General features: G+C 37.3%; 1 protein-coding gene across 2 annotated transcripts in view; it reads right to left on the bottom strand.

Annotated features, from left to right (window-relative positions):
• Positions 1-5,797: 5,797 nt before the first annotated feature.
• The window catches only part of ZFR (zinc finger RNA binding protein), a 47,472-nt gene continuing 37,492 nt past the window's right edge, over positions 5,798-15,777 (bottom strand). For both annotated transcript variants that reach the window (XM_021554692.2, XM_021554693.2), the window contains exons 16-20: positions 13,905-14,002; positions 12,986-13,081; positions 9,012-9,123; positions 8,818-8,915; positions 5,798-8,149 (exon numbers count right to left, since the gene is read on the bottom strand). In XM_021554692.2, coding sequence (XP_021410367.1) covers positions 7,970-8,149; positions 8,818-8,915; positions 9,012-9,123; positions 12,986-13,081; positions 13,905-14,002 — 584 coding nt within the window. In that variant the 3' untranslated portion in view covers positions 5,798-7,969. The remainder of the gene's footprint in view (positions 8,150-8,817; positions 8,916-9,011; positions 9,124-12,985; positions 13,082-13,904; positions 14,003-15,777) is intronic.

Below are 15,777 nucleotides of genomic sequence, written 5' to 3'. Positions count from 1 at the left end.
GTTAGCTCTTCTCTTTGGGAAGGACACATACAAACTTGAAATTTTTTGTTGGCTGTGTCCTGGCTCTTCTGTTCTTTCCTTTAGAAGTGAAAATTTTATCTAGTGCATGACTGCAGTGAGAAAATGTGCTTGTTTTACTTCATCCACCCAGGCCCTTCACTTATTCTTGGCTTTGATTTCCTAATGCAAAATGCATGTATGTGTCAGTAATCATGGATGTCAGGTAATGAAAGAAGCCATCCAACTCATGCTGTCATCCCCACCTCCCATACCACTGCTGCAACTAAAAAATCTAGCCCAGATAATCTGAGAAAAGGCGCAAACCTACCCCTTCAGGAAGGCTACATGCTCTTTAGCAGAAACTCATGGCAAAACACAAACATGAGTCTAGAGGCTTCCCTTTACTGTTCTTGACTTCAAAAAGGCCATTGTCTAAGCAAGCCATACTTCTATTTGGCTAAAACAAACGAGGCTTTGAAACAGCAAACTTTATAGAAGCAGCAAATCTTGTAAAAGGAATCTCATAAATCCATGTGTTCTTCACTGTTAGCAAATACTTCTGATTTACTAGAATATATTTTTCTCTGCAATTGCTGTGGTTTCTATCTTCAGGCTCTTGGAAAGTTCCTTGACCAAACTTTCTAGAATTAAAATGCATTCATGCTAGAATTAAAATATTCATGCTGATATCCACATGGCAATCTGGCATGCCTCAATGTCAGGTGGGTATTTGGAAACATTTTTCTTGAGAATTCCAGAAATCACCCGCACTTCCAAAACTCCAGGTTTTTCTACTAAAGTAAGTTATTTTAAATCTAATTTTTTCCAAATGTGTGCATGAAATTTGTAGAGGGACTTTTCCTCAGGGAGAATATATAAACCAGCAGAGGACTGGCGGAATTTTATTGTGTGGACTTTGTCCCACACTGCTTGGCTTCAGATCTGTGTTCTGTGAATGCATCACTGCTTCTTGGGAAACACTTCAGCCCTGGCTACTCCTGTAACAGGAGCTGAACTGGTCCCATAGCTTGTAAATGGGCTCATCTTGTGCCTTTGGATATGCTGGAGAACTTGTTACTTAAAGCATCCAGAATCCTGATTTATGATTTACCACTGTCATGTAAGGAATGCTTTTCCTGAATCTATTGCCCTGAAATCACCCCTGGCAGCAGCTGCAAGAAGTTTCTTAATAGATACAAGAAAGAAAAACCACTCTCTACCCCCTCATACAAGATTTTTATCTGAAATTCCCCTCTCCTTCTGCTCTCAATGATTTGCCAGATACAGTCTTTTGACACACATTTTATCAACTCTCCCTTTATAACCTCTTTCTCAGATTGCCTTCCTCAGTGGGAATCCTTACCTTGCAGAATTTCTTCTTTGCAAAGACTCAAAATCGAGTCTCTCTTCTTCCTTCTGCTATGCCTACTCAGATTTATGTAATTTCTTTACACCCCTGGAGTATCTACCTCTATTCAGGATATAGTTTCTGGCTGTGTTTCTAACCACTGCTGTCTTCTAAATCACTAGTAGATTTTATTTAGGGTTTTGCTGCCATGATGACTTTGGTGCATCGTTAAAGAATTATTTTAAAATTATTTTTAAATACATTCTTTGGCAATAGAGAGGCAATGTAATCGCTAAAACATCACAGTTTTCCCTTCGTGCCTCTCACAGAAAGGTGAGAACGAACTCTGGCTTTCCAGTGGGAGCTGCTACTGAGGCCACAGCGCTCTCTGCTGCTGGGAGCACACGGGGACACTTCAAACACAGCCCTGAGGATTCACGTGCAAGGGAGGAAGGCATGGACTCCAGATGTAGTTTTGTCTGTGAAGCAGGAGAGATGCATAGAAAGTCAGTAAAAACTCTTCAGCTTTTCCTTCACCTTTTCCCACAGCTCACTTACCGTACATGGAATGTAACATATCCAACACCTCAGTTCCACGGGCCTAAACCACTTGAGTCTTAAACTCCTCAATCACCTGGAGCTTCTTTTTTCTTCTGTTTTTCTGGTGTGCTGCAGTTGCTGCATGAGTGGCCAATCATGTTCTCTGCTGAAACAGAGCCCTTCTCTTTGATTTCCTACACTATTTTTGAAACTGATTGTTGTTGAGTATAGACGTGATTTTTTTTTTGTTTTCTTTTGATTTGTAGCTCTCTAATGGTCTTAGCCATCTTATTTCTTGAGTTGGACGCATTTAATTAGTTCTGTTTTTCTGTTGATATTTTTGTTTGGTTTTTTGATTTTGTTTTTCTCCCCCACTCCCACTTTTCCAATGGAATGAAATTTACCAACTTCAGATGCTGGATTCGGTACCTGGGATGGGGTAATGCCAAGTACAGTGGTGAAGTGGGAGAGGAGTGGCTGGACAGCTGCAGAGGGAGGTGGGGCTGGCTGGTGCTGTGCTCAGGGTGGGTCAGCAGTGCCCAGGCAGCCCCAAGGACAAACCCCATCCCAACAAACCCCATCCCAGAGCACTGAGCACGGCACAGCTGGCCCAGAGAGGGGATGGTCTCGCTGGGCCCTGCAGGTGGAGAAGGATGGCAAGGTCCTTGAAGGTGTCCCGAGGAGGAAAACAAAGCTGGTGGGAGGGCCGGAAGGAACTGGTGGCTGAGGAATTTGGGCTTGTCTGGTCTGGGGAAAGGGAGGCTGAAGGGTGACCCCACTGCTCTCTGCAGCTTCCTGAACAGGGGAGGTGCCAAGCTCTCTTCCCTGTAATCCAGGGACAGGACATGAGGGAGCAGTTCACAGCTGCACAGAACTTTCCTGGCCATTAGGAGGCATTTCTCTAAAGAAAGGGTGGTCAAGCACTGCAACAGCTTCTAGAGAAGTGGTCAATGCCCCAGTCTGTCAGTGTTCAAAGGCATTTGGACAGTGCCCTTAACAACGTGCTGGAACTTGGCCAGCCCTGAGGGGGCAGGCAAGTGACAATGACAAAGGGCCCTTCCTGTCAATACAGTGGTTAGAAGGAAAGTCTCTTCTATTGTATTTTATTACCTTTCCATTTACAAATAAAATAAATTACTGAAGTTATTGGTAGAAAGTGGGATGGCATTTAATTATCACAGACACTTTTCTTATCACAAGCATCTTCTGCTGCTGATACCACCATGATTATCCCACTTTCCTGAAGCTGTAGTTTCACATGACTATACTGGCAACATCCTGGATCACTCTGGCTCCAGTTCTTAGATGCACTATGCTTTTCTCTCACATGTGAAAAGAAGAAGTAGTTACCTAAGCAGTGACATTCTCAACATCCTAAGCCATGCTGAGGTATCCAAGTACGACTGACAGCTGTGGGCCTGCACCTCTGAGAAACACCTTTTGGAGCCGCACATAGCCCAGGAGTGTGTAAAACATGATAGTAAACTTCTGTATTCAGGCACCTTCATCTCTCCCATAGTGTTCATTAACTTGCATAACCAGAAAATTACTGGCAAACTTAAATGTGTGCCAGAAGTAAAGTCTGTGATAAGGCTGTCTTACACAGTCTGATCATACATGTATAATATTGATATAAACACAACACAACATGCAGAAAAGGAAACAAAAGAGGTTGTATAAGGAGCAAGATTTGTGATTCTTATGTTGAAACAAGAGGCCTTTTTTCTCACTTTTAATATTAAAGTAACCTTTCTACTGTAGAAAAAGCCATTTATTTTCTCTTGGTCAGCTGCTCTGTTCTGCATCTCAGATTTTTAATTACAGAAAACTTACAAAATCCACAAGGTTTCTTGATGCCATGCTATGTTTATTGTGATTCAGAGTATCAACCCCAAACAGGAGTGATGCAGAATATATATGAAAGTATTTAAGCTAGTGGCTGAGCCTTCTGCAAGCTGGTAGGCTTTAAACTACCCTGCAATAAATACTGGTGGCCATGGCTTTGCAAAAATTTAAGAAAACAGGAAGTGTTAAAAGATCTTTCTAAATGACGACCCTTACTAATACAAGTGTCACTGTAAGTCCCCATCTGGGTAATAAGGCTGATCAATTGCTCTCTTATTATCTTATACTATATCACACTGTATTTCACTAATAAGAACTATCACTAACTAGCTAACTTGAAAATCTCGTGACTCTCTACTCATAGTCCCAACATACACATGGATCTAATCTGCCAGTGAATCTAAAACATTATCACCAGTGTCCAATTAAGCAAGTTTACCTTGGGTAAACAATCTCTAAACACATTCCACATGGGCACAAATACAGGAACAGTAAATGAGATAAGAATTGTTTTGATTCTTTTTTCTCTACTTCTCTTACAACCTTCCCCAAGAAAACACCTAAGAAAGTTTGTGTCTGCTCTCTGTGGCCAGAGAGCTGCTACCATACACATGTAAGGACCATGACATGTGGGACAGTATGCACTATGCTGGGTCAATATCCCCAGCAACAGCTGCCAGTCCCTGAAAAACAGTGACTTTTGCCTCGGTAGCAACTGGACACTTGTTGAGTATTATTAGGGCAGTGTTTCTTAACATACAAATTGTAAACAAGCAGGAAGTTCAATAAACAACAGCAAGCTTCTCTCAGACTTTCATAATGCAAGCAAAAAAAGTGGAACAAAATTTAAGAATACAGATAAACAGATATTTATAGAATTATGTTTGATTTTTATTTGGGTATAAATCAAAACTGCTGTACTAAGTCTATAGAGAACACTCCTTGGATTTTTTTTTATTTCTCAAAAAGACCAGCTGTTTAATTTTGAAAGTCTGAGAAATACCACACTGAAGGATAAAAAGATATTCTGAGGAAGGAAGTAAGGAGGAATCTATAAAGGAATCTCTCAGGAGAAATTTAATTTGCTAGCCTTTTTGGCTAGAAGGCTCTTTGGCTTACAGCTGTCATTTAAAAAAAAATGAAGGAAAACAGATGTTTTTGTTGACTCTATCACTGTACTTTGTAAAACAAATAGAAATGGAAGAAACCATTGCTAACTTTGTCTATTGCCCACCATTATTAATGCTATACTATTTAAATCTGTTTGGTTAGTCCAAACAAGTCTTAATTGCTTAATAAACAAATGAATTTGGCATTGTGTGACTAGTTAACAGACTAATAATGATCAGCAGATATTCAACCAACAATAAGAATGTTAAATATGCATGCACATTTTTGCAGGAATATTTCAAGCTGATTCCAACTCATGGAAGTTTTCTAGGCAGAAAAATTTTAAATACTAAAAGGTCTAAAAATAGAAGCTACAAATGAACCCATCATATTCAATAGTTCTGCAAGTTTAAGTGATCATCTAGAACTTCATAAAAGGGCAAGAAGTTGATGGACTGTGTCTAACATACTTTAATTTCTAGCAGTGCCTTTACACACAGATCCATGTGAAACCACACTGCTCACAGACAGGACACACTTATGAACTAGGAAGACAAGTCTGAAACAGGACAGCTCATATGTTCACTAACTGTTCTGCTAAAGTGAACATGGGGGGCAATATCTTTTCTGTGTACATTTCCCTCTTGTGAATGAGGACTACAGTGTTTGCAATTGTGGTATTTAACAAACAGCATTGCTGAATAAAAAATGTAAACAGTGCATATTAGTAAACTGTTTGCCTTACCAAAACATAGGGTATTCAAACGCTCATGTAGTTAATTTTGCCTTTCCAAGTGCACAGTGTAGTATTTAAGTCAAAGCTAGCTCTGTACTTTTGAAAACCTTGTTTTTGCATTTTTAGATTTGTTAACAAGAGTCAGGAGTTATCCATTAAAATGGGTAGGAACACCAGAATCAAACTGCAAATTCACCTTTCACCACACAGCACAAAAATCATGGTCACAGCTTCATCTTTAATGTGGAATCACTTTAAGTATACAATATTTCAAAAGATCCAGAAACTGGTTAGGACCTAAAAGCCAGCAGAACAAAAATACAGAAAATCTAAAATACATCTTTGACCTTTTTAATCCTGTATTTTAGGGTCACATTCCTGAATAGAAAAGTTTACCTTATGAGGAAAGAAACTTTGGTATGGAGTTTAACTAGCCACATGAATAGCACCTGCAGCTTTCAAAATAAATAGTAATGGCTAACTAGACATGATGGCAGCAAGATATCCCCTAGAACAAGCATATGCTTGGAGCAATGGACAATGAAATGAGTGTAATTTTTTTAAAGTAACTTCAAAGCATTTCTGCTTTTCCTATTTCTAATTATTTAGTAAGCTTTCCAACACTGAGAAAGCTTTACTTTTATATGCTAACCCCTTATAATCACTCCCTTGAAAATTGCACTCTAATGCTTGCAGAACACTATTAAGTGTTTTTCTTTTTTAAATCTTTAGATTCCCTCTATTTTTCTAAAATATTGTATTTTTATTCCATAGGCCCACACTGGTTAGCAGTAGATGCTGGGAACAGAAACATGCCCCCTGCTCCAATAGTTGCTTATTAAAAAGGTCAAAGATAAATTCGACCTTGAAATGGAACAGAAGTTGGACTTTTCTTAGTAAACAGTATCAGAAATTATCTTTGTCACATGTGATACTCTCCTACAACCATCAATAAAGCAGCTACCGGAATGTTAGTCTATATTAATCTGTGTTTTATGAGTTTGCAACAAAGAATAATACACATCTAACAGAGTAAGTGGAACTTCTGTTTCCAGTGTGTAATAAATTTTAATAGTTTAATAAATTTTAACTTTTATTTGTGTATTCCACTGTAGTGCTGTGACAAGAATCACACCTGTGTACCAGAGCATACATCAACAGTATGATGTAACTTTACTTACACCACTGCTATATTTAGATTTTTGAAAGAGACATAAGCATACACTATGGCCACAGTAAATAATTTTCTGGGTTTTTTTCCTTTGATAACCTTCACTTTTTAAGTAATACTTCACTTTTAAAATTTGAATTAATGAAAAAAATCACAGAAGTTTTATACAGGAACAGATATAATGAATAACCTCACAGGCACTGATATGACAAACATTTATTTTAAGGGCTGAGAGGAATTAATACCATATTGACAAAGTTGACCAAAAAGAATGACTAACTTTGTCTAAATGGAAAATGCCCACCTTTGCTTGTTGAGAAAAGAAATTCAGAAAGTTATTTTTTGGCCTTGCTATGTCACAAAGTCAATCATACAAAGACCTATGCATTTAACCTAAGATAATAGTTTTTAAAGCCCTTCTATTAAAAAGAAAAACAACAAAAAACCCATCATGCAAATCTTTGATCAATTATGCAGTGGCTTTAAAACTGTTGCAAGACCATACTGTATATATTAGCTTTTATACTGCTAATGCACAACTAACAGCAAACTCGATTAGATTAACACAAATTTGTCTTAATTACACTGTTATATCACACTAAGAAGACAAATGCCACAAGATTGGCAAAAACATTGAATTCTGAGCACTCAAATGGCAGGACAATTATGTGTTGTAACCCCTTCACATTTAGAAACATGATCCTGCAGTCTCACTTTACAAAAAAAGAAAAAAAAACCTTCTCTAAAATATTAATTGGGAGGGGAACTGTTTTACTACCTAACACAAAGTAACTCATACAACTAGTGTCAAAGGCAAACAAAAATACTTCTAAATAAAAGGTCAAAATACACATAGCAACAGAAACACAAATGCTGAGTTAAATACAGTCAAGATAGGAAGACAATGCACTTGTTAATAAAAAAGACAAAAAAAAATAAAATATACTAAACTTAGCAACACATTTAAAGAAAATGAGGGAAAACTATGTTTTCCTATGACAAGTTACCATTTGCAGTCTTTCCATCCATAATTTGTCTGATACAGTACATCCAATTAAAATATTCAAAATCTCACAGAAGAGCTAGGTTGCTCTCTTCCAAATCTAATTAAGAAGCTGGTTTTGGATGTTTTAAACAGACACCATTATGAATGAAGTAAAAGCAAGGCAACAAATGGACTTTTCATTACCATCAATATTAGCAATGATGGCAAACATTTTTAAAAGTTATCATAATCTTTTTTGTCCTTCTTTCCCTCTGCTTCAAATCCATCAACCCCATCACTGTCCCTTCTCCTTTTACGATTATTATGGATGTTGAAGCGTTGATTCATCTGTGGTAACGGATCCATTCCTAGAACTTTGTGTATCTGACGGAATGCAAGGAGTCTCAGCGCAAACTAGAAAAATGGTAAAGAGAAGTTACTTGTGCTACAAACAAACATCCATTTTAAGCACTTGGTCAAACAATTAGGAAAGAACATCAGTGATGTGTGATATTACCCTTAAGTATTCAATCTTTTGTCTCCCAACAAAATCAACAAAATAAAATCTGTATGTCACTTTTGCTGCTTCTCTAAGTGCAGCACCTTAGCTTAATGTACATGTGTTTGGGCTTCTGGGCTTGCACTGAAACAGCCAAGGCTTGTCACATGTCATGTTAAGTGACACACGATTAGGAATCATTAGCAAAAGGATCAAATTAAGAGGCACTAACCTCTTAAACTGGAAGCATGAATGATCATTACTATTATATGAATGTTACACAGATGTATTTACAAAATTTCCAATCTAGTAACATACTTCTGTACAGTAAGTCTGTTTACAGATCTAGATATATAGACACAGACTGAGAATGCTATAAATTGTTCAGAAAAAATACATTTATTTCAGTGCAATAACATCTTCTCCTGTGATACATTCAAAGCCTACCTTAAGACTGGTAAGCTCCGACTTACCAGTCTGAGAAAATTAATTCACATCCAATATAAAGCTTCATTAAAAAAAAAACAGAACCAAAACAAAACCATACATCAAATTTAGTTACTTCACAACTACATTCCCATACCTGTGCACTTGAAGTAATATCCTCTCGTTGCTGATCTGTCATTACAGCAAGTGTATCAAAAGGATCTTTTTCACAAGGGTCCAGAAGGCCAGGACCACCTACAATAATCAGGCTAATTAGTAACACATCTTTACTTTATTATCAAGAAAGATTTCGGATTAGTTAAGTGCAAGTATACATAAAAGGCAACTTGCCTTTAAGGATGATTCCTGAAGATATACACTCAAAAACTCTTCGCAATGCATCTCCAGGACTCTGTGGCCCAGTCGCACTGCTAATTGCTTTTTCCACGAGCAGCTCCATAGCCTACACCAACAACAGGAGAATTCAGATAAATTAGGAGATGGACTAAGACAGAATAAAGCTCCTACTGTTCCTCAGTAGAGAATTTTGAATCGTGAATTTTTAAGAACATTACACAACACAGAACACTTTCAGTTAAAATGGAAAGAAACCCCAGTTATTTTATAAAGATGAAGAAAGGTGGTGCCAGATGAACAATGAGTTCTGATACTGGCAGCTGGTTGCTGGTGGTGTCCCCCAGGGCTCAGTGCTGGGCCCAGTCCTGTTTATTTGTGACCTGGATGTGGGAATCAAGGGCACCCTCAGCCAGTTTGCAGATGGCACCAAGCTGGGTGTGAGTGCTGATCTGCTGGAGGGCAGGAAGGCTCTGCACTGTCTGGACCCACAGACCAGGGCCAATTGTGTGAGGTTCAACCAGGCCAAGTGCTGGGTCCTGCCCTTGGGTCACAGCAACCCCCTGCAGCTCCAGGCTGGGACAGCATGGCTGGAAAGCTGCTGAATGGGAAAGGACCTGGGGGTGCTGGTCAGCAGTGGCTGAACATGAACTGGAATGTGCCCAGGTGGCCAAGAAGGCCAAGGACATCCTGAATGTATCAGCAGTGGTGTGGCCAGCAGGACCAGGGCAGTGACTGCCCCTCTGTGCTGGGAGCTGGTGAGGCCACACCTCAAATCCTGGGGTCAATTTTGGGCCACTTATTACAAGAAAGAGACTGAGTTACTGGAATGTGTCCAGAGAAGGGGCACAGAGTTGGGGAAGGATCTGGAGCACAAAGTTCTGTTAGGAACTGCTAAGGGAGCTGGTGGTGTTTATCCTGGAGAAAAGGCAGCTCAGAGATGACCTTACTGTTCTGTATAACCACCTAAAAGGAGGGTGTATCAGGTGGGGGTTGGTCTCTTCTCCCACAAATGAGGAAATGGCCTCCAGTTCCACCAGGAAAGGTTTAGATTGGATATTAGGGAAAAAAAATTTGACTGTAAGGGTTGAACAGGGTGTCAAGGGAAATGACAGAGTTACTATCCCTGGAAATGTGTGCAAAACACGTAGATATGGCAATTAAGGACATGGTTTAGTGGTGCTGGGTTAACAATTGGACTTGATGATCTTCAGAGTCTTTTCCAGCTGGAAGAATTCAGTGATTCCATGATGGGCTTCTTCCCATCACATGTTGTTCAGTAATTTTGTAGAAATTTATACAGTAGTAGCCTACATATACAGGTAGACAACTTGTCTAACCATTTTTGAGAGTTTGAAACACTCTAGGACACTTGATTCTTTCAGCCACATGAATATAATACACTGTATACCTAGTGAAACAGAATGCTTTAGAAAAATAGAAATAGTTTTTTCTCTAAGAGTACAGAAACTTATAACATCAAAAATTTAATTGTCCTTAAAATGCTTAATATCCTCACTAGTCCTTCAGTTTAGCACAACTGAAGCGCTCAGTAATTTTTCTCCTGGTTAGCAAGCAACACTAACTCAGATGTTAAACAAATATAAAAAAACCTCTCCAATAAATTTATTTTATTGTGTATACATTTCATTTTCAGAATGTATACGTTCTGAAATTTATACATTAGATATTTGTTAAAATGGTTTAAATCATTAGCTGTACTTTAAGTACTGATGTTTTTTCCCTAATATTTCCACTGTTCACTTTTATTAAGACACTAATTTTTTATAGAAGAACCTATAAAAGTATTTGTAAAAGAAAGATGTAACTTCTCCTATATCTCCTTCCCAGTATTAGATAGATGTTTAACTGCTACCTCTTTGGCAAGTTTAACTCTCAAATAGTTTTTGCCAGGTTTTTTCGGAGGCATTTGTCGTTTGGACGTTGTCTTCCTCACCATATCTACAGTTTTCAAATGCTACCTTTTGTTCTTCCCTTAAAGGTGTAAATATTTATTTTGATGTATGCAAGTAACTACAGGCAGTGCTAATCACTAAGGCTGCCCATTCCTTTCTATTTTAGCTCCATTTAACTGACAGATTTCAATTTTTGAGCATATTATTTCCATACTCTTGCTGTATCAGTAAGGATTTGGCAACAGTAATTAAGACATTTTCAAGGAGTAAACAAAGAGCATCAGTAAAGAAAAGAAAGCAGAACTTGGATTTGCATATATTAAAATCTAGTTCTTTTGAATCCTCATGCAATACACTGAGGTCTATAACTCAGTCCTAGGAAAACATGAATTATGTCGTCTTGGTATTTATATGCAAAAAAGGCTGGATTTCAAATTTGAATAATGTGTAGAAACCTGACAAAGTTCTTCTAATTTAGTTTCTACTTTTAGGTATATGAAATGCTACTACTGTGAGCATTCAGGCTTCCTATTAGCTGCTATTTTTACAATTACTTATAATTTTTTTACAAAAAGCTCTGTCATCTCTTTCATTTGTAAAAGGTTTTTAGTACAGAGGGTAGAAGAATATCTGTATTCAGAAAACTGTATTACTCCAATCTAATAAATTCCATGCATACTGGCTGATATCATCACTTTCATTTTGTCATTGTTTTTATCAGAAGACTTTTCCTACAGGCTAAAAGAACAGCTGACTACAGTTCAGTGCTGATCCATGTCACTGAGAATGCATCAGGCACCAGGAACAAATCAGGAATCATTTTTGGAGAGAACTGAGACACAGCAAGGTCTGACACGCTGCTTCATATCTCTCTTCTCTCTGGATGTGCCTTGGAATACATAATGTGAGAATTAAAAAGCAACATTCCTTGTTCTTCACCCATATCCCTGCTCTGTGTTGCAATAGTTGTAAGGATACTTTTCTGAAAGTATGCCAAGGTTCATTCTCTGGGCAGCTCAGTATCATAGTGATATTAAGAGAGCACTTAGGATCTCTTAAGCTGTATTTGTTTAGTGTACTTTTCATGAAATGTGGTACTGAAACTGGCACTAGTTTTTTTCCATTTAAATATTTAGAAAAACAGACATTACTGTTCCACTTCCTTTCCAGAAGAAATATGTATTATTAGAAGTAACTTAATAAAACTGTCTCCAAACTTAGTGGAGTTGTAAAGTATTTCTCATCTAAATAAAATCAAAAGATCACAACAATGTTAGCGCCCTTCCTGTCAAAACTGAAAAGGAGTTGCTCATTGCAACTGGATTTGGTCTGCAAAACACAACAGCTAGAGCTAGGTTTACTTCCACATGATGCATGTGTTTCAGACTAACCTTGTCCAATCCACAGATTATACATCTGTTAGTATTTGGAGTATTTGTAAGGTAATCAATGCAAAAGGAATGCTCCAAGAGCACTCAACTGAATTAAGAAAGGTGACCCGATACAAACGAGGGATTTAAGTGAAACTGACTAAAATATGAAGATGACACAACCACAGGCTGTCCTGAAGTACTGTGGTATTTCCCCTTACGAAAGGGACATAATAAACATAGTAATTAATGTGATTTTTTCTTTCAAGTTCTTTCTGTTGTCACAGAACTATCTGGGCACAGCTGACATTTTAAATAAGCTTCAGCAAACTCCAAGCAATTCAGAGTAGGTGGTTAGACTAAAATAGACTCTTTTATATAGAGTAAAGGAAGAAAATGCTAAAACCTAGAATAGGAATCTACCCACAAGGAACAGAAAAGAACAAGAAAATTTCTTTTGGAAAAAAAACAATAACTTCCAGCTTCAAATGAAAAACCACAGAAAACTGTATTTTAAGACAGAATCTGATGTATTTGTTAGCAAAAAAAAAAAACCAAAATCCCAAACAAAACCCTACATTATGTGTTGAAAAAGTCTGAATTTAAAAATTATATTAACACTTCCCTATAATTTCCTTGTAGTAACATATTTATTAAGAAGGCTCATTAAAAAAACATTACTTACCCAGCTTGGAAAATCAGACCAAGTAGGAACTCTCTGACAGAGATCACGAAGAATACGTATGATAATCACACAGGACTGCAGACCATTAGCTCTAGCCTTGAGAGCAATACAAAATCAAATTAATTAACCCCTGCACCCAGAGCAAACCGGACTCGTTGAAAGACTAAAACACCACTGTTCAATGGAAGCTCAGATACAAGATTGAAACAAATCATTCTACAACTTTATTCCGTGAGCTGCCATTTACAGCAGTATTTTATACAGGGTTATTAATTTATGGTGGTAGAAGTCAAAGTGCACAGGTTATACAAGAATAACATTTCTTGATCCCCTATACACTTTGACCCATGTTCATTTGAAACAATAAATACAGTATCTTTCTATATTAGAAATAAAAAGGGTAAAGTAAAGATCTAAGAAATAGGTATAGAGACTGAAAGGTCAAGGGAATCTGTTTGGTTTCTTTATTGTGCCTTTGCCAGAATGCAAAGTCACTAAACCAAACAGTTGCTTCTCACCTTTCATTCCCTACACTTAATGCACTTAAAGAAATATAAAAAAAAAAGTCTTAAATCTAAACACAAAGCTTTAAACGCATATTCCATTATTTAAAGCGAAGTTACTCTGCAGCCTTATGGAATATATAACAAATATACAACATATGATCACCCCAAGCGAGTCAAGCTTTCAACATCGCCTTCTCAATGACTGGAAAAAAAAAATTATGTCAAATGAGCAATAACTGCATAAAGCAGCTCCTCCACACTCAACCTTCTAAAGTTAAATTTAGGGAACAGAGAAGTATCAAGTATTATTAGCATGAACAACGCTGAGTGTTTTCACACAATTAAACATTCATATTGCAACTGAACTAATCTCTCATAAGGCTACAAGAAGAAAGTAAAATGATGTTCCGAACCTGGAACCACTTAGCGTGGCGTAGAGCAGCCAGAGCGTCAAGGCATTTTTGCCTGTCCAAGACGTCCGGTGGGTCTTTCACCATACCCGAGGTTACATCTAAAATGGATTGAATTGGCAAAATGCAGTGAGGAATGGGTGTTTGACCAGGTGAGCAAGACACTTCCTTAAATAGCTTCAATGTCACACATGCCATTTAAAGTTTAAACCCTTGAATGAGAAATGTAAATGTTCAGCAGTAGTCGCTCAATTAGGACTAGAGCATCGACCGTAGGATGATCAAGAGCATAATACACTTCAGCTCTGAAGTTATTTTCAACTGCATTGCTGATTATGCAATGCATAGTTCTTTATTTCAGCTAACAGAGGAAAAACACATATCCCCTAAAATTAAATACCGAAGGAAGGATGGTTGGACACAGTGCACCAGCACAGAGAACACGAGACAGAAGGAACACAAAAATCCACTTCAACCAAGTAGAAACATTCAAACTTAGTTTCTTTTAAATTTTAATATTCAGGTGTTATTTGGGACCTATTCTTGAAAGAAATACTTAGTATAACAAATCTTAAAAGCATTGAATGTTTAGCCATGGTGTTATTTTTATCATGCCTTGAACTTAAAATTATTTGACACTAAAAAACCTGACTAAAGGAATGTGACTTGTTCATCAATATTACAGAGTTCCTTGTTTTCTAGCACTTTCCTCTTACCCATATAAATAAAATTCCTCAGCCCATAATAGATATGTTCCAGCAACACTTAGGATGCAATGAAGGATCTGAAAAGGGACTGCTTTACTAAAGACTCACCAAGATAAAGAAAAGCAAGGAATAGTCTAAAAAACAAAGCAAAATGTCTAAAAGATGGAGAAGACATGCCAGACATTGCCTATTTAAATGTTCCAAAAATAATTTAATTACCAAGTGGACTGCTTTGCTACCAAAGAAATTAAGAGACCACAAAAGTGGTTTAATCAGTGAAACTGGAACCACCAAACAATGTGAAATGGTTTCCTTGAGTTACTTGAAAACTATATGGATATAATCAGATCAGTGATCACCATCAGAAGTTACTTTTTACTCATTCTGAAAATGGCTATGGTGATTACCACAACATATGTTAATAGCATAATTGGTGATATACCAAATGCAATTAAACAAAAAGCCCTCACTCAAAGGCACACATTTCAAGGAGTTATTGTTTGGAACAATAGAGTTTATGCCTTCAAGATCTTAATTTAGGTTAAGTTATGGAATAAAATAAAAAATAATGAGACTCATGAAACATGCCTGCAACAAGAAGCTTTTAGGAATGTTGCAGAAATTGTGCTCTAAAATCACCAATGTAAAACAGTAAGATTTTTTAGCATATAGAGCTAAAAGACCATGAATTAACATGGTAGTATAGCTTTGCAGTACAGTAACTAATTTAATGTGAAGTCCTATATTCAGATTTTAGCATTTTGATAGGATAGTCCCATTGCTTTGCACAGGGATAAAAACATCAAGACTTCATAAGAGCAAAGCTGAGAAGAACATAGGTAACTTCTCACACAGATATTCCAACTTACAGACTATGTATTAAAGTGGAAAAATTAAAATCTTCACTAACAGTGAAGTGCAATTACAGAGCAAATTAAGATGTTTAACAGGATGCTTCTTTCAAAACAAAACCAATTTTGAAAACCCAAAATTCCCAAACAAAAACCTCAACAACAAAAAATCCCCTCCAAAGCCCCACAACAGGGGTGCCACCTAAAGTTAAGTGATGAAAAGAGTACAACTCAGATATATGAGACAAGGAGTACATCCTGAGAAAACCCACCACAGGAAAAAGTGGCAAAACAAGGATGAGAAACTAAAAATGCAAA

Source organism: Lonchura striata, chromosome Z (assembly GCF_046129695.1).
Source record: "Lonchura striata isolate bLonStr1 chromosome Z, bLonStr1.mat, whole genome shotgun sequence".
NCBI classification, from domain to species: Eukaryota; Metazoa; Chordata; class Aves; order Passeriformes; family Estrildidae; genus Lonchura; species Lonchura striata.
This window is presented reverse-complemented; position numbering and strand designations above follow the sequence as displayed.